General features: G+C 41.4%; 3 protein-coding genes across 5 annotated transcripts; 1 reads left to right on the forward strand and 2 right to left on the reverse strand.

Moving 5' to 3' along the window:
• Positions 1-382: 382 nt before the first annotated feature.
• sprn2 (shadow of prion protein 2) lies at positions 383-3,098 on the forward strand. Its single transcript, XM_069707709.1, has 2 exons — positions 383-410; positions 2,570-3,098. Exon 2 carries the CDS (start codon positions 2,580-2,582, stop codon positions 3,096-3,098), a length of 519 nt encoding a protein of 172 aa, XP_069563810.1. The 5' UTR covers positions 383-410; positions 2,570-2,579.
• A 2,440-nt stretch (positions 3,099-5,538) lies between these two features.
• On the reverse strand, positions 5,539-10,778 carry prnpb (prion protein b). The gene is made up of 2 exons (XM_069707774.1): positions 10,658-10,778; positions 5,539-8,957 (listed from the first exon to the last, which is right to left on the reverse strand). The coding sequence occupies exon 2, from the start codon at positions 8,948-8,950 to the stop codon at positions 7,730-7,732; it is 1,221 nt and encodes a 406-aa protein (XP_069563875.1). The 5' UTR covers positions 8,951-8,957; positions 10,658-10,778; the 3' UTR covers positions 5,539-7,729.
• An 828-nt stretch (positions 10,779-11,606) lies between these two features.
• On the reverse strand, positions 11,607-17,264 carry LOC138626256 (uncharacterized). Of its 3 annotated transcripts, none has more exons than XM_069707776.1 (3): positions 17,173-17,264; positions 15,755-15,981; positions 11,607-15,724 (listed from the first exon to the last, which is right to left on the reverse strand). In XM_069707776.1, the coding sequence occupies exons 2-3, from the start codon at positions 15,972-15,974 to the stop codon at positions 14,382-14,384; spliced, it is 1,563 nt and encodes a 520-aa protein (XP_069563877.1). In that variant the 5' UTR covers positions 15,975-15,981; positions 17,173-17,264; the 3' UTR covers positions 11,607-14,381. The 3 variants fall into 3 exon arrangements, with proteins under 3 accessions (XP_069563877.1, XP_069563878.1, XP_069563876.1); XM_069707777.1 differs by having other exon boundaries at positions 11,607-15,646; positions 15,695-15,981; XM_069707775.1 differs by having other exon boundaries at positions 11,607-15,981.
• Positions 17,265-19,104: the final 1,840 nt, after the last annotated feature.

The following is a 19,104-nucleotide window of genomic DNA, read 5'->3' on the forward strand; positions in this document are numbered from 1 at the left end:
TTTAAATCTTGTATAATGTAAAAAAAAAAAAAAATGCTCTTATCCCACCCAGCGCAGCATTAGTCATAAAGCTCGTTAAGTGCTCTGGTTCCTTCGAGTTCCTTCTAGTTCACCGTTAAATCATTCAGACAAAATTAGAAGCGCAAACACACCCTCAGGTAATTATGCGTGATGTCGGCGGTGCAGCGGCTTAGTGCTCAAGTCGGCCAATGAGCATCTGCGAAACGGGAGTGATCCACTCGACCTGTTGGAGATTGTCCTGGAGGACAAATCTGGAGGACAATCTGGAAAGTGAAACACACTTTACCTCAGACAGGCTGAGAGGGAGACGCGCGCTTCGTGGCTTTCATCGCTGGACGAGGAACATCATCTGAACCGCTGCGTTTCCGTCACCGACGGACACTCAACAGGTGAGGTCGTTTATTCTTTGAACAGTCAAGTCGGTTTACATCGTTCATAAGAGCCGGTATTAAGGTTTTGTAGTCACTTTAGTGGGTTGATACGGTTCCCTCTCAAGTTTTCGTGAATTTCCCCAAACACCGTGCGGTGTGATGTTATTTGCACAAATTGGCTCGTATCTCCGGACGGCACAATTCATTCTCCAGTGTTTCATCTTCCGAGTCTGTGCTGCTCTTGCTGTAATCTACAGATTATTCTCAAACAAAGTGACCTTGTGTGATTATAGCTCGAGTCATCGTAAGAAGACGCAGATTAGAGCGTGTTGACGGCAAATGATGTCATGCAGCTCACGGCCTGTGTGGTCACGTGGTGGAAGATGTTTTCATTAAGTATAACTTGTACTATCACACCTTAAAATCCTCCACTTTAAAAAGCCTTTTAATTGAAAATATACCAAAAAATATATATATTCAAAGTATCAAAAGTTAAATTAGTGATGATCCAGTCAGTGTTTTATTACTGTACTATGATATTGGACAATTAATACTTCAGTGTTGCAGTTGGTGACGGTGCTTCATATACTGTTCGGTAATATATTAATAATGTATGATATTTTTGAAAATATCATTTGTCAAAAGTGAAGTAAAAAAAAAGTACAATATTTCCCTTGGAAATGTAGTGTAATACAAATATAAAGTGTGAAATAAAAGTACTTTAGTAAGTACTTTCAAATTAAAACTGTTTCTACTTTTCACCACTAACATTTTTACAGGTTAGAACAATACTGTCAGCAGTAAAGAAGATGCAGCGTTATTTCAAAGTTCACCACAACTTGTTTTGGTAGAAATATTTGATCAAAATACTGTGATAACGTACATTTTGTTATCTACTCTGTAATTTGTATGTAATAATTGTACTGATCAGTGTAATAATAATAATAATCAGACCTCCTAGTTTGTCTTTAACAATATGCCTCCATTATAAACTATATTTATTTATATTTGTAGCAATGACATATCCAACACACAGATTTGTATATCTCTTTAATATGTTGTTATGTCCTATAAGCTACTATTTATTTACCTGTAGAACAAATAGTATACACATTATGATTGCTGCGTCACACCACTGGATTTGTGGATTTCTTCTCCACAAATATATATATTTGTAATGTATACAGCCTGTTAATGTTATTTGTATAATTCCCTTAATTACTTTCTAATTACATTTTTATTCATTTAATTCAAATTGTTGTTTTTTTAATGTTTTAATTTGACATCTCGTCAATTCTTAGCCGGTCACTCTGTTGTGGATTTTACCTCTGGGTATCAGTAAAGTAGGGTTCGATCGCATATTTAGGATAAGCACGCGCCGAGAAAACGTTTATTTGCTGCTGACCAACAGCTGGTTATCCACCCAACAGGTCCGCGGATCTAGAACCGGGCCGCATCTACCAGATCCAAATTAAGGGTATTACAGATTATGGAAACTATGTGATCGCACGTCAGCTGCAGTGTTAAATTGTGCTGCGCTGCTTGTGTAAAATGTGCTTCTCCAAGCTGGATTAAGAGCTGTGATCTGTTTTGCTCGTAGTTCCATCAACCGCGTAAACATACCAAGCAGCAGGGCTAAAGCTGCACCGACTACATCCCGTCAGTCTGTCCATGTTTGGGTGAGCACAGTGCCCGCAAGAACCAGTAGTGGGAAAATAACCGAGGATGCTCGCTGAAGTACGGTTTTATATAGTTGTACTTCACTTAATCAATTCTGTTGTGAATCATTTTTAGAGAAATAATTTGAAGGCTCAAGTAGCTATAGTTACTATCAAAGCTAGAAATCTTGAACACAAAATATGCTGTATTTTTACGCATCAAACTACTTACCAGTATATTAATTTGTAACGTGGCCACTGGATACTTTTTCTGTTGATACCTCAAGTACATATTTGCAGAAAATATGAAGGTGCTTTTGCTTATATGTTGGATGCAACACTTTTTTTTTATTGTTTTTTTTTTATTATTGTTTTTAAAGAAAATCTTTATTTTTGGGGGAAAAAAAGACCATTTTTAAAAAAAAAATTCATCATAACATGCAACAAGCCAACTGTTTTCAGTAGTGAGGCAGAAGGTTCAAATTCACTCCTAACAATGTTTCTTTCTTATTTTCACAGGTTAAAAGTTATGCTGGGTCTCCAGAAGCCGCCCATCACAGTGGCCCTCTGTCTGCTTCTCCTTGCCACACTGTTGCCCGTCTCTGAGGCGCGCCGGGGTCGTGGAGGCTTCGGCCGAGGAGGAGGGGGAGGCTTCAGCCGGGGCTGGGGTGGCCAGGCCTACCGACCCGTCCAGAGCAGTGGCCCCAGCGCGGGGAAAGTAGCCGGGGCAGCTGCTGCAGGAGCATTAGGAGGTTCTATGCTCGGGTCTGCCCTGAGCCGTCCTGGGTTAGGTGGAGGATATGGGGGGTACGGAGGGTATGGGGGGGGGTACGGAGGGGGATACGGAGGGGGCTACGGAGGGGGGTATGGTTACCCACGATTTGGAGCCGGTGGAGGCTATGGCTCCAGACCTGGCTATGAGCCAGAGGGCTCTGGAGATATGGAGTACTACGTTGGAGCATCCAGTGGCCCCATCTACAACAGCATCATCGTTGTCATCGGCTCCTTGATGTCCCTCCTCCTGGGCCACTGGGTGGCAGTAATGTAGAGCTGGAGGCTGAGTTGAGATCCCACAAATAGACACAGAGCTGACCCCTGTCCAAAAATAACCTGCAGCCTGACAGTTAAGAGGACTATTGTAAAGTCAAATGGGGTCTAACGTATGACCTTTGGAGGATGAGAAGCTGCGGCTAAGTTGTTTCACCAACACCTCAATGACCGGCTGTGAGGACAGGAAGAGGAAGTTGACCCCGTTTAACCATGACAAAATATCAGTGGGACACGAGATGAGAGGAAAAGACACTCCTTGTAGATATTTGTCAGTCATGAGATCATTTGATTTGAAAATTAGCTATCTGCATTGTACCCGGCAGTCTTATTTCTCCTTTTAATGTGCCCACTGTTTTTATATTTTTGATGATTGTGTTGGTGATCACGTTAGTGAAGGTGATGAGTCTGAGCCAATTTGTTTTTTGGGAAAGCAATTCTATAAGTAATCTGTAAAGATAGACCAGAAATAAATTAGATGTGTAAATTAAGTTAAGTCTACCTCAAGGTACGATGGCAGAACCAGAGTTTAAGAGCAGCTACACACTTAATATGATAATGCCATTTCCCGGTATATTTCATCATAACTTCCATTATGATGATGAGTTGTCTATCTTGTATATTAAGAAGTTTATATTTTAAGTATATTGCTTGTATGAACAGCTTCACCTAATTAAATTACACATTTCATGCCATTTTGTAGATTTTATTTTATTTTTTGTAAAAGAAAGAAGCTTCCATGTTATATAAATAAAAATAATAAAAAAATATTTTTGTTGAATTTTATTCATTACGTCACACAGAGAAGAAACCAAGTAGATCATTTTAGATACACAAAAATATATATATGTATTTGGAAGTGATACAGATAAGATTAGATTTTTCAAGAAAAGCGACTAGCTTTGAGCTCAACAGTTGATTTTTGACTGAACAGCATTAGTCAAGAACAACATAAGATCCTCTGCTTGTTCCAGAGCTTTCAACCACGTCGTAAAACTGCTCGGAGCTAAATGCTGACATCTGCATGCTAGCATTTGCTTGTTAACATTTTTTTTGACTAAGTTAAGGGCTGGACTATATAGACATAACATAAAGTGTTGGATGAATTACGTTTTTGACAATTGATCGTCAAGGGTTTGTGAATGTCTGAACAACATTTCCTGGTAATCCACAAGCCTCGTGTCAGCCTCGCGAAAGAGAAAAGCTGGAGGCTCGCCGAAGTCATTAAGGATTCAGCCTCTGTGCACAGTGGGCCCTTTCAAAGATCCATTCATACACACTTCATTCATGATTTACAAACTCCACCCTCACTAAGACTGAGGGGGGAAAAAAAAAACGGTGGGAGCGGTCACCGCTCATGGATGGATGTCTGAACAGACCTACCGGCCACAGGCCCGGGGGCTAAAAGATTCTCGTTGGCAAGTTACTTCAACAGCCACAAAGATTTTAGGAACCAGAGATGCAAAATGAACACAAAGGGACGTAAAACGGCTGCAAACACACGCGGAAAGTAACGTAAATTGACAACAGACGGACAGAACCAACCACGGAGACTCAAATCAACCTCAGAGAGGTACAAAATGACATGACAAGTATCATAATTAATAAGATAATATATTCAAACCAAATGCAAATAAGTAGGTGGGAAACATCTATAAAAGTCAGAAGAGAAGCACCCGCTCACTTACCGTTTGGATGTTGTGATTTAAAACAAAAGAAAAGGACAAAAGGGACGTGTGGAGAGAAGAAGTCCTCCGACCGGTCTCATGTTTCCATGAGGGACAACGGCCGTCACACATCATCACTTTAACATAGAGGCAAACGATCACGCCTCATAGGATGTGCTGCTTCTGCTTTTGATTGAGTTTTCTGATTTTGTACTTGTACGTGGGATTTTATACTTGCAGTAAAGTATTTTTTATTGTGTATTTCCATTTTGAATTTATAATTTTACTGAAGTCAGGGGAGTGAATACTAGTTCCACCATTAGCACGTTGTTTTATATCAGATCAGAACTAATCATTATCCAGTGACTACCCATTATTGTACTTTTTTTCAGTAATTACATCTAGAGCAAGTCATCCCAACAGAAGCACGCTTAAAATGAACTGCTACCTACAGGAAACCCACAGATGAGGGGTGTAGGGCTTTATACATACGTATAGGCAGAAACATTCATTTGTTCAGATTCTTATTTCTTCTTTCTGCTTTTTTAACAGCAGCTTTGACATCTTTTTGAATACCAAAATTCAGATGAAAATGTAATATTTCAGGGTTTCCCTTTGATCCCAATCAGCATTATAAATTGTCAAATATTTAGAGCTCAATCAAAAAATGTGCTCTTTAACTTCACTTTAGGTTGCAAATGGGTTATTAACATTTCTCGTGACATTAAATCCAAGTCAAAATTCTTAAAACTAATAAAAACAAACATCCACATATGGAAGTTGGTAAAGTTTATTTGACAAGACGAGCAAAAAAAGTGCAAGTCAACGTTCAGTAGTCAGCAGAACATTCAGCAGCACAGCAAATATGTCCTCCCGTCAGGAACAATCCTGCAGGCAAACAGCCCATCCTGATCCACAGTTACAGTTCATCGTGACAGCGCCATCTAGTGGCCGCGTTAATTATCATGTTCCGCATAATGAGGAGGTCGGGGTGGATAGAAAGGCTGACAAAACGTCAGATTGTAGGTGTTACTATTAACAATGACAACAGTAACCGCGCGTTTATTATTGTAACATTAAAAACAAAGATTCTGTATTTCAACTCAAACGTCGTCCAAAATCCTAAGAAATGTGTTCTTGTATCAAAACCCAACCAGCGGAGGTTTGAAATGTTGCTGCAGGCGCTACGTCGGCGGGCGATTCAGGAAACACGACTGAGGGACGTTTTCAGGAAGCCAAGATAAACGACCTACTTGGTTGTTCAGGACGGAGGATCATTAATACGTGTGCTTTTTCAAATACATTCAAAGCCAGACACAAGATGACGTGGGCTACATACGGCGACACATTAAAGGTACACTCAGCAGTTTTCTCTGACCACGCGTGATCGGGGACATTTCGACGGTCAAACTCTAAAAAAGTGTTTGAGAAGAGATAAATAGAAAAAGGCTGTGCTATCAGTGAGGCTTCTTCCTGATTTGACAAAACATTTTTATTTGTGGCAGTGTTTACGTACATTTACGTGCTTATTGCAGATATTCACGGCAGTCTTTTTGGGTGTATTATCCCAAAAGGAATAATGACCGTGTCGAATGATTTAGCACGGCAGACGTGGGTTGCAGAGACGTTTTTTTTTAAAAGTTGGCAAAAGAAACCTCCAGCGAGTACCTTTAATTTCTTTTTTTGAGTCATCCCCTTTGATGACTCAAAAAAAAATCTTGTACAAATCTCACGTGCTGCGCTGCACAAATCTTGATAGCATAAACACGGCTGTTAAATACACGATGACATTCAGTAGGTTTCGGACACTAACTCAGCTCAGAATTGGTACGTCAGGGTTGTTACACTTTAAGAGCACTTCTTCAATCACAAGCTACTCCAGAGATTGGAGAAAGAGATGAAACACTGGATAGAGGGGAAGGCAAGTATAGGCAAGTCTATTAAAAAAAAAACAATATCGGGACATAAACAACATACTCAACAAAGCAAAGGTCGTACAAATGGAAAAATGTCAGACAAATCTCAAGAAATATTCAGAGAAAGCGCTCTCTGCTCGCAGTGAATCCGAAGTAGATGATTTAAGGAGTGCAAGGACAACAACGTGCATATTATCGTTCTTCTTTTGAGTAAGAGTTTATCCAAATGAAATAAGTACCTACAGATATAGTAATCAGACATTTTGGTTTGAGTTCTAAATGGACCATATATGATAAAAGTCCACTATTGAATACAGATGATCCATTACAAATACTCAGTCATGCTTATACTGTTAAATCTGTCTGTCTAAAGCACAGTTAGCGAGAGTAAGTAATTGGTTACTGACAGGTAAAAAGCTCAGTGTTAATGAACTGTCCTTGCAGTACAACCATATCTTGCTTGAAGCACATTTCAAAGCTGTGTATTTACACAGATTCTCACCGTGACCGAGGCTGTACGAGCCCACAGCTGAAAGCCTCTTTGATGCTTTTTAATCTGAGAAAAAGCAGCTCCTGAGATAAATAAATCATAACGGAAAAAAAAAAAAAAGTTTGTGAGACGCGTATTATATCAGACAAGCGGTGGCAGCGGCACTTGTAATTTCTGGGGCGGCGGCTAAAGAGCTTGAAAATCTAAATGGACTTTAATGAACCGGGTCTACATCCTCAGTGTGTACTGGTGTACACTCAATGGACCCTGTCTCTTTCAGAAGAGGAACAAGGGACATGCAATTAGTTGCGACAATGTGGCGCCTTCATTTCCTCCAATTCATAGTTCAAACTTGCAGTCCATTATGTGCCATCTATGTGGTGCCAGGTAAGCACATGCACGGTGAGGCAATGCCTAAATCTTGAGAAAGCATAAAGAGCACAATGAAGGACTCCAAATAAAGAGAGGCCTAAAATGTTAAGAGGTTCCTCTCTCCCTAATTACCTTCCATCTATTTACTCAATTCGTTTGACATTATTTTGTTACTTCCCCTAATGCCTTAGTGCAGCAGCATCAGTATGTCGCTATGAAGCAGCATCAGTGTAGTACTGGTGATCACAGCTAAAAGCCCTCGCAAGCCCATCTCCAGTCCTTCTGCCCCTCCAGTCTGTCTCTTCAGGTACTTTTCTGAGAAAGCCATGTACCGCTCCAGGCATTTCCTGGCCTTCAGCTGCTCAATCAGAGCTGGGTAACCGATCTCCACAACGCTGACTGTGTCATCGTCTTCGGCGGTGCCGACGGACCGCGGAGCCGGAGACACGGGACCGGCTTCAGGCTGGTTGGCGGGGCGGAGATTTGAAAGTGTTGAAGTCGAGGAGCTTTCTGCTGCAGTCCTGTTGGTCTCCGTTGCGTTGCTGCCTGCGTCAGCGTCTGAAGCCGAGGCAACAACAGTCGTTGCGGTCGTGACCGCTGGGTTGTTTTTTGGCTTTTGACTCTCTGCGGTCAGGACGTCACGTCTCCTCATGCAGGAGTCCATGTAGCCGTCGAAGGTCTGAGGTACCGAGTTGTAGCTGTAGTCTCTGCTGTAGTCATTGGTGTCAGTAGACTGGGTACCGTACTTCCTGTACATGTAGTTGTTGTAGTAGTACTCCTCCTGGGAGCTGTGGAACTGGAAGGGAGGACGGGGGAACCTTCCCAACCCGTAGCCCAGGGCCATCCCTGCCATAGCTCCTCCGGCTGCTGCCATCACCGCACTGCGGCCGAACCCTCTGGACTTAGCGTTGGGCTGAATGCCCATTGCCTGAACTGAGTGGGAGAAGGGAGAGCCGCCCCGACCGCCGTAGCCGCCGTAACCGAAGCTGCCACCATAATGAGGGCTCAGGATTTGGTTGTTTGGGTTTTTGTTGATGTATCCACCGGGGTAGCCTCCATAACCACCTTGACCACCTTGACCATACCCTGCTCCATATGGAGAACCCCGTCCTGGATAGTAGCCTCTTCCGCCCTGCTGCTTGGGGTAACTGCCAGGTTGTCCGGGTCTGCCGGATTGCGGAGGAAAACCTCCCTGATTGTTTTGTCCGATCTGTTTGGGATATCCACCCTGAGAGCCCTGGTTGTTTTTGTTGCCTGTGTTGGTGTTGGTGCCACCTCGGTTGGTGTTGGGGGACTTTTTATTGCCAATGCCTTTCCCAAACCCTCCTCCCCCTCTATTCCTGGCCAGTGAAAAAGGGGCGTGAAACAAAAGAAGTGGTAGACACAGCACAGAAAAAGATAGCTTCATCTTCACCCTACAGGAGGAAGTCGAGGAGAGAAGAGGACATTTTAAAAAGGGAGGAAAAAGTAGAGAGACAGGATGAGGAAAATATGAGATCATCATATTTGGACTTATTAATTTTACCCTTAAAAATCGTATTTCATAAGAGCTGTCGGTCTTCCTGGAAACAGTGAAAGCCTGTAAACCACGTCGTACAAATAAACACCTCACATGGTTATTATTGTGCTGGGTGTGTTGCATTGTGCAACCACGTCCTTCGTCGACTTGTTCTATTAATTCAGGCAAGAAATACAAATAAAAAAAATTTGCACCATGCAGCCTTGCCCATCTGTTTTACCCCATGATTTCAACACAGAGCTGTTGGTCCTGAATGGACTGCCAGGTTGGGTTGACATAACACTTCAGACCTCAATACTATTGCAGACAGTAAGAAGATAAATCTTCCGTCACGTTTTATATTCAGTCTATGTCAGCAACTCAGCAACGTTGCTTATAATACTTTCAGAGAATGTAAATCTGTCACACGTCGGAAATGTGGTCATATTGCCGACACGGTCACACGGTAGCTGACTCTATAGGCGTATGGCTTACAGACCAGAAAGCAGGACGGATTTATAGACAGATTATTACATTATTTTTGCAATTTTTGTAATAGAATATTTGTATCTAGTATGTAAAAATAATAATATATCATTATAAAACAACTGCAAATTTTTAATTATTACAAAATATATATTTGTAGTTACTTTCATGGTTAGATGATTATTTTCCTTATTAGTCAGTTACCTCATGCCCATTATTAATATCCCAGAGCCAAGGTGGCATCGTCAAAGTCCTTGTTTTGTTTGACCATTACAATAAAAGATGCTCAGATTGTTCTCATACATAAACAAATAAAAACAGTAAATCCTCATTTGAGAAGCTGAAACCAGAGAATGTTTGACCTTTGAAAAATGACTGAAATGATTATTCATTCGTCAAAACGGCTGCTAATGTCATTATTTCTCTTTTTTTCCCCAGAAATTCCTCCTTTGTTTGAGGCTCTGAAAGGCAGTTATAGTGAAAGTTGATCATCTGTTGAATTTATGAATGGATCTCAGTGTCTGCTGGTAAAACGAAGCTGTTTCCACAGAGAAACAACTCAACAAAGTATTGACGTAAAATAAGTTAACCGTCGATGTTAATCGATTGGTTTGTTATTAAAATGAGATCAATGCCACTTTTAACGATCGAAGATGATGACGTTTTCCTCTGAAGGCAAACCGGTCAATCCAAAAAGAGACAAATATAAGGTGTGGCAGTGACAGCTCTCAAAAACAAGACCCCGGGGAGGTGCAGCAAAGGAACGGTGAGGCACATTTGGTTTTTACATCACACCTCCTGCTGCTCCTCATCGCCTCACATTAAAGGCCACGTAGAAACGGGATGTTATATTCATAATTCTGTCAATGACGGAGTGTATTTCTGACCTTGCTCCGACAGACGGTGCTTGCCCATGGCCTGCCCGCTACCACTGTCCCCCCTTTTTTCTTTTTTTTTTTTCAGTCCGTAAGATGGCGCGTGACAGGTAAATATACGCACACGGTGAGGTTTCGCGGTTTGCTCCGGTTATATTGTATCGCAGACAAGAGACGGGTCGCGTGCGGAGAAAACAATGCTTTCTTTCCCAAATTAAGAAAAGAAGGGTGCGGCCCCTTTAAAACGCAGCCTTACCTTGAGTGATGACTCCTTGTCTGCTCCTTTTCCGTTTTGATTTCGCCTCACCGGAGTGTGTTTATTCGCTCCTTCGGTGACGACGTGTGCTGATCATACCGTTTGGAAAACTCTATGACGTAAGGCCGCACGAGAATTGTGGGTCGCTTAGAAACAGAGGATCGGGGCGGGGCTTCGCTTGGCTCATTTTTCAGCATCTTCATCCGTGTGGTGACGTACTGATATATGTCTATGCAGGACATTAATTGTAATATATTTGCTGTTGTGGTATTGCTATATCAGTTCTTCTTCCACCACCGAACGGCACTAATATCTGAAATAAATTCAGAATACAATGGCAAAATGACACCATATATTGTTGGACGTTTAAAGTACAAGACGGGAGTTTGGTAAAACACTTGTCAACTATCTTTTTTCATTTAAATGTTTTGTCTCCATCTGTTGACACACACCACACATTTTAGGTCATATAGTTGTCATTACTGTATCAACTGTTACTAAAACTCTCGACGTGCCAATGTAAATAGAACCAAAAACTAATTTATTCAAGAATAAGAGGTTTAAAACTTTACAAATCCTAAAAATGCTTTTTTTAAACTTTCAGCCAGGTCATTCTGGTTTTTTTTTTTTTTTTAGCAATTTTTACTTTCCGTTATAACCAACATTAAAAAAACAACAACTCCCGAATCTTTCTTGATGGAATATTAAATATTTGCATGGCATTAAGCAGAAAATCGTTTTATACGGGCTGTGATCCAGAGAGAAGAAAAACTTCAGAAGAGGTTACATTTCAGCAGTTTAGAGCCGTCTCATGAATCAAGTCACCACTTTCATTCATTTGTAATGCAGACTGCAAATAGGAAACCTATTGACATGATGCATACAATTTGATGTTAAACACAAAGGCTCTGAGAGACTCGCTGGCAGCATCATGCATTTGTTTGAAAGGCAGAGTGTGTTTTAATGATTTCTGGGAGAGGAAATAAGTGTCCGTGGGTGGGAGCCAGAACGAAGAGTGCCGAGCACCAACACATTCTCAATCAGCGAAGACTTTGAAAACCGCCTGTGATAAATCAGTCGATGGACCCACCGCATATCTTTTATTAAAAATAAAAAGTGTTCATAGCAGCAAAAGTACACTCTTAATATAATGTACCAAACCAAAGAAGCCCCTAATAATTAGATATTGATATATATACATGTGGGATTATGGTGGCCTCCTTACAGTAATAAAGCTACATTTTCATTTGAGTGCACACTTTTAGTATTCTTAGGATCAACACAAGACAAGTCATACTTTTGCTGAGAAATTAAGTTTTATTTCTCATTCTACATTTTACATGCAGCCTATATTTCACTAAATATTAAGAATAAGGCAATTTTACAATATTAACATTTTGAGCCCAACTGAATATTAATGGCTCATATTTTCACCATTTTTATTGTGTAAGTAACTAAACCTTTATGTATTTACCTCAAGGTTAACTGAAAGACGGGAGAACTGCTTTTTAACAGTTTCGTCATTGTAATCGTGTTATTCTAATGTAAGGGAAGAATAAATGTAATTTAGAGAAATAATAAACCAATCATGCAGACCCACATCACGACAGCAGGAACAGTTTCCAGACAGCACGGGGTTGTTAGTACACTGATAATGAATGACTAAACAAAACGGGTAGAATATAAAGTGTTCACAAATACACCTCCACCGTGGCCAGTGATAGAAAAGTCCTGTACAATTCTAAATCCAGTCTCAGTCGATAATGTAAAAAACATTCAGTACATATGGAGATGAGTGCAGTGTCAATCCATCACGTGATCAGTACCTAAATGCAAAATCCTATTTGGTATTTATTAGGGCCCGAGCACCGAGAATCGGTGCGAAAGCCCAATAGTTTTTCGTAAAAATGTTCTTGGACGTTCGACGTTCTTATTCTTAAGTAAAGTGATTTTCCTTTTCGGAGGCTTTATCATATTCATAAACTCATGAAAGTGGATACACACGTCTCCCGGCGAAAAATGTCGTATTCTAGTGGAGTCGCGAGTGGGCGCGGCCAAACGGCTCGAGAGCGCCCCCTGAAGAGATGCCCCGGCGGCCACGTTTACCTAAATTCACAAAATCCGGTGGACACGTGTATCACACCTCGACGCACAAAAAAGTTACTTTGCACCGTTATGTCAACTCGACAGGAAGTACACCATTTTGAATTTAGTCGCCATTTTGGGCGATTCTGACACGTTGTACTTTAACGAACTCGTCCTAGGGATTTTGTCAGACTGACTTGAATTTACATTCTATGGATAGATAACATGTTTGGGATTAAATCTTCTTAAAATAATTTGTTTTTGTTGATGTGTGTGCCCGTAGCGTGGCGGCCATTTTGAGCATCTCGCCATGAAACTACGAGTTGCTTTAAATCTTATGTACATGGACCGACCTTCTCCAAACATCACAGGTATGATAACAGCCCCGCCCTGAAGACCTCTGTGGGGTAATATTCGCTCATAGTCATAGCGCCCCCTGTTGGCCATTGGAAATGACACTTTTCATACTTTCACATTCTACGTCGAGCTGGTTGATCCCATGAACGTCAAGTCGGGTCACAATAACCTAAACATGTAGTTGATGATATATTGAGACATTCGTTCGACTTTGTTAATGGGCGTCGCCGTGACGATGCGGCAAAGTTTGATGTCTCGCTGTGACACAGGAAGTTGATGTTTAAGGTCAAAGGATGCTTGAAACCTCATGAAACGTGTCACATATATCCGGCGTGGTGAGACGATACATTATATACCTGTTTTGCGAGAAGCGGGGATATGCGGTACCTCGCACGCTGCACGTCGGGGAGACGGCTTCGAGGAGGCGGCTTCGGGGACGCGGCGCGCCGGAGTGCGAGGGCCCGTACATCACTGCTTGCAGTTTTAATGTTTTCTTTTTTCAATTAACCTTGTTGTGTTATTTGAGGTTCAATTTGGTTTAGAACACATTTAAAATGGTGAAAAAATGATCCATCACAAATACTCTAATATTCAGATATTTACTGTTTCTTTTATTCAATATATTATTCACGCTCTCCTTTTTTGAACTTTGCTTGAATCAGACAGTCCTCCAAACATCAGTCACCTTTTAGTTGGTATCAGTAGAACTACATTCTCATGTCAGATATCATTATTTTAAAGCTGTTTATTCACACAAATCATCAACCTAACAGTCTGTACCAGCACCAGAGTGAAAACGAACACCCCTAACACACTGACACTGGTCAGATTTCATTAATAAATAAAACAAGAGTCCACGTCTACAGGTATCATTGTGGTTCAGTGCTGCTTTCACCTAAATGCTAATGACAATGTGCTAAGATGCTTCCGATGTTTACCATGTTTGCAATCTTAGTTTTGCATAATGTTCCTCTGAGGTTGATAAGACTTTTAATAATTTGGCAGCAACTTGGTTTCAAACCAAATTATCTACCCAATCTTACCTGCCAAAAACTCATCAAGATGTTTTTTTGAAACCAAAAATGTCGACCTCTAGTCCTCCGAAAAACAAAGATTTGAACAAAAGGTCATGGAAGTCCGTCCAACAGTTTCCAAGATAGTTTCAGTCTAGATCAAGGTGGTGGACCAAATCACCGACCAGTTCGTCCCCAGAGTCATGCTGCTTTAATACACTCTTTGCTGTGCACTTTATTCCTCCATCATTTCACTGACAATGAAGGCCTCAGTGCAGCAGTGTTTGCATGTTGCTAATCAGTAGCATCACTACAAGGCTGGTGACCACAGTTAAAAGCCCTCGCAACCCCATTTCCAGTACCTGCACCCCGCTGTGGACTGTGGTTTTCGTCTCTTTCTTCAAGTGCTTTTCAGCATAGGCCATGTAAAGCTCTAGACATCTCTTGACCTTCATCTGTCTAATCAGTGCTGGGTAGCCAATCTCCACAATGCTGACTGTGTCGTCGTCTTCGTCATCATCATCATCATCAGTTGCAGCGTTACTAAGAACCTGTGAAGCTGGAGATGCAGGCTTGACTTCAAGCTTTTTTAGAGGGTGAGGAGGAGTTGAAGGTGAAGCAGTCGAGGAGTTTTCTGCTGCAGAAGCTGAAGAAGTCAAGGATTTTTCTTCCGCGGATGGTAAAGTAGTCGAGGAGTTTTCTGCGGCAGAGGGTGAAGTGGTTGAGGAGTTTTTTGCTGCGGTGCTGTTACTTGTCCCGTTGGTGCCCATGCCAGTAACTGGTGCAGCAGTAGTTGTGGAATTCACAGAAGCAGCTGTGGTGGTTTTAGTTTTAGTGGATGCTGGTTTCGGCTTTCGAGTCTCTGCAGGCAAAAGGTCCTTTCTCTTCATGCAGGAGTCCATGTACCCATCAAAGGACTCCGGTGGTGGACTCTGTCTGGAGTCTGTGCTGTAGTCATTGGTGTCAGTAGACTGGGCACCATATTTCCGGTACATATAGTTGTTGTAGTAGTACTCCTCCTCTGGGCTGTGGAAGTTGAATTGAGGACGTGGGAACCTTCCCAACCCGTAGCCCAGGGCCATCCCTGCCATAGCTCCTCCAGCTGCTGCCATCACCGCACTGCGCCCAAATCCTCTGGACTTATCGGAGGGAGCAATGCCCATTGCCTGAACTGAGTGGGAGAAGGGAGAGCCGCCCTGACCACCATGGCCCCCATAACCAAAGCTGCCACCATAATGAGGGCTCAGGATTCTGTTGTTTGGGTTATAGTTGATGTATCCACCTGGGTAACCTCCATAACTGCCATAACCTCCTCCGTAAGGGTAGCCCTGTGCTGGGTAACCACCAGCTGGATAGCCCCCAGCTGGGTACCCTGGCTGCTGAGGGTAGCCTCCAGGATTAGGGTATCCTCCTGGTCTGCCTGGTTGCTGAGGGTAGCCTCCTGGGTTAGGATAACCTGCTGGGTACCCTGGTTGCTGAGGGTAGCCTCCAGGATTAGGGTATCCTCCTGGTCTGCCTGGTTGCTGAGGGTAGCCTCCAGGGTTAGGATAACCTGCTGGGTTGCCTGGTTGCTGAGGGTAACCTCCTGGGTTAGGATAACCTGCTGGGTTGCCTGGTTGCTGAGGGTAGCCTCCTGGTCTGCCTGGTTGCTGAGGGTAGCCTCCTGGATTGTGTTGTGTGGGTTGTTTAGATTTTTTTAGGATTGAATCCTTAGTCTTAGAGTCCAGATTAGTTTTTGTTTTGGAAGGCTTCTTAAAAAGATTTGTTATCCCACCAAGCTTTCCTTTTCTGCCGGCCAGCGACAGATTAATATGAGCCAAAAGAAAGGTTACACACAAAACAGCGACTACAGTCAGCTTCATATTTGTACTGTAGAGAGGAAAGAAGAGTAAAGAGAACAGGTAGTTAAAATATGGAAGAAAGTAAATCTTATTATTTTACCATTTAAACATCTTTCACTTTTTGTGGTTGGACCCCCCAACAAAAGGATAGTTCTGGTTAATTTCAATCTGGTATATTTCCTACTGACATATCCACTGTGGCTGATGACACTGTGACTTTGCACTACCCACCTCTGCTGTAGAGATTCAGGGAAACAGAAAGTTGCATATAACTGTGTTTATTGGGCCAAAAACAATAAGCATCCTGCAGCCTTTTTTTTTTTTTTTTAAATGGGATTTTCAGATTAATCATTTTAACCATTTGTTTTCGAGTCAAACAAAAAGTTACTCTTTGTTTCTCTGAATCTCAAAGTTAGCACGACCCATATAGCCACAATAGACACGTTCATAGGAAATATGTCACATACTTAAACCAAAGAAGTAATACAATTTGAAAGTATCTGGGACAGACAGCTGGCCTAATCCACAATTAAGGCCTCCAAAAATACACATCATTTTTTTCAGTCCTTTAAACACAGCCTATGTGTGCTCTGGTCTGACTAACAATAAGTGCTGTCAACATTAGCTGCAACATGATTGATCAGGATCTGTGCAGAGTCTTTATGGTTGCCATGGCTCATGGACTGCTTTCATGTGCCATTTTAAGCACCATGATACAGCATATCTACTAACACTGCTCATGCCATCAATTTAGACTGTAAAACCCAGTTTGAAGACTTTGAGCCAGAACTTTCTTTGGGGATAAAATACATAATATTGAGTTAACACACACTATGGCCTTCAAATGCTTTGGCACCACACAGCAACATGAGGCTATGGCTCCACTGATGTTGCCAGGCTTAAAATAGCACAGTCCACCAGAGTCACTCCAGGCAGCCTCATGATGACATTTACGGTTGTAACTTGTTGTTTTTAAAGCTCTTAACTTCTTCTTAAAAGTAAATACAATAAATAGGCCCACGGTGCCGGTCACCTGCTATCAATTAGTCATTTATTACGCAAAGTCACTGCGTCAATCGCGCAAATGTTGGGCTTGTTTTGTTCTTTGAAAAGGAGTCAAAAAGTACAAAAACACAGAACATGGAGACAATATTTACAGGAAGCGCGTATTTTACAACAAGTTAGGACAAAAACAGCTTAAAACATAAACCCTTCTCACCTTGTGCTTTCGGTGCGTCCACTACAGCGCTGTTCACCAACTTTGTTTGAAAGCAGTCGCTCCTGCCCCTCCTCCTTTCACGGGTAAAATGTCATCCTCCTTCCCTCCACCAACTCCCAACATCAACCACCGCAGTGAAGACAGTTTGAGTTTCACTCAGAACCATCAATAAATTACCATTTGAATGACATAAAACCGGTTTGTTTTCGACCTCAAACCTCTGCTGACTCGCCGCTACTCGTGAAAATTATGGCAAAAAAATTAACTGAATTCTCCTGTCGTTTATCTCTTCTGATATATAATGTGTATTTAATTTTATTTCATGTAAATATTTAAATAAAGCATCATAGATTTTTATTTTTATTTTTTTCCCCAACAGGTTCTTGATCATGTGACCCAGTGACTGCAAACCAATGGCAATATGTCTTACTATGCTGGACATGTAAGTCATATTTCTTTTTTAAATTGTTTTTTGTGTATTTTATATTTTATATGACTAGGCCAATTCAAGGAAAAATCAGCACTGTTTTCAGCAGCTTAAATGTCACGTGACCCATTGACTCCAAACCAAGGCCAACATGTATTACTACACTTTATGTGGTTGTTGGATTTGAATGCTTCAATTTGAATACTATTTTTATGTAAAAATGTGCATTTATAGCATTTGCATAGAAGTATTTCATAGGATAAAAATAATCATCTTGAATTGAGGAAAAAAAATCACAGGATTAACTTCACTGCGGTGCATAAACCGGATTCAAATCCACCGTTTGCTGCAACCTCCTGCATAAAATTACCGGACTCACTGAGACCTCAGTGTGCAATTTGGACCGTTTCCTGAGAACATGAAAGGGCAGCAGTGGCTGCAGTAAAAGTCTTTAGGTTTGTGCAGTGTTGACCTATAATTTAAATCGGAATAGGAACGCAGCATAAGTGATTTAATGAGTCATGATGGGCATGGATATATTTTCTCACTTTATAGGCTGCCTCTAGTTTTGTTTCATTTAACTGGATGAGATTGATCCAGATTCAAACTTTTAGCCTGACACACTGCTAGTGAATATTTGTCTTTATTAGTTTAGCACTACACCATGAATAGTGAGGGTAAATGTCTGAGCTGGTGTGATCTGCAAAAAAGGCACCTTAAAACAGATTTACACTTAGACAATGGCAATATGACAGATATGCACATCAGAGGACAGTACACAACAACTAAGGTGGAAGTAAATGAAAGTAGATCCTCTTATATATCAGATATATCCTCAAGTTGTACAGACTGCAGGCTATTCTTTATCATCAGATGTAATATGGAGCAACGCCATGTTACAGAAATCACAAATAATACCATTAACTCTGATGTTCTTCTCGAACAAAGATATTCAATTATTTTAGATGACTTGAACACGGTGATATAAAAAAAAATTGCACTAAAGGCATTGTTTCTTGTGTAATAGATGGCGCCACCTGCTGGCCGTGAGTGTAGAGGAAAACTTATGACAGATGTGAACGTAAGCAGGTGGCAATTAATGATATTTGTGGCGTCCTTACAGTGCTGATGTGAAATGTTTAGTGTGTTTCACTGCTCGTGTCTTCAACAGTAATAATTTCACACAAAAATGTAACAGAAATTGGATTTCGCTCCCATTTTCTAAACAACAAAGAGAGAAAGGAGACGTCTGTGAAGGGTTTCATCATTTTAATCATACGAATTCTGCTTTTTCATCGATCCAGAGCTCGTTTGCTGCCGTAGACTGACGGATGAATTTACCGCAGGGTCAAAATGAGCATCGGTGCAATATTGAACCGAAACAAACAAACAGTCTGTGATAAGTAGTAATACTTCCCAGACAGGCACAGAGTTTTAAGTACACACAGGATGATGCTGATGACTGAGAGGTACACACAGGTGACACGAGGAAGGTTGTTCAGGAC

The sequence above is a fragment of the Brachyistius frenatus genome, unplaced genomic scaffold (genome assembly GCF_029030835.1).
Source record: "Brachyistius frenatus isolate BFR_SWC_R1_liver_20210118 unplaced genomic scaffold, ASM2903083v1 Contig_72, whole genome shotgun sequence".
NCBI lineage: Eukaryota > Metazoa > Chordata > Actinopteri > Embiotocidae > Brachyistius > Brachyistius frenatus.

Excerpts from the sequence above, each read along its gene's own strand:
- LOC138626256 (XM_069707775.1), bottom strand. The coding sequence starts at position 15,974 with ATGAAGCTGACTGTAGTCGCTGTTTTGTGTGTAACCTTTCTTTTGGCT.
- prnpb (XM_069707774.1), bottom strand. The coding sequence starts at position 8,950 with ATGAAGCTATCTTTTTCTGTGCTGTGTCTACCACTTCTTTTGTTTCAC.
- sprn2 (XM_069707709.1), top strand. The coding sequence starts at position 2,580 with ATGCTGGGTCTCCAGAAGCCGCCCATCACAGTGGCCCTCTGTCTGCTT.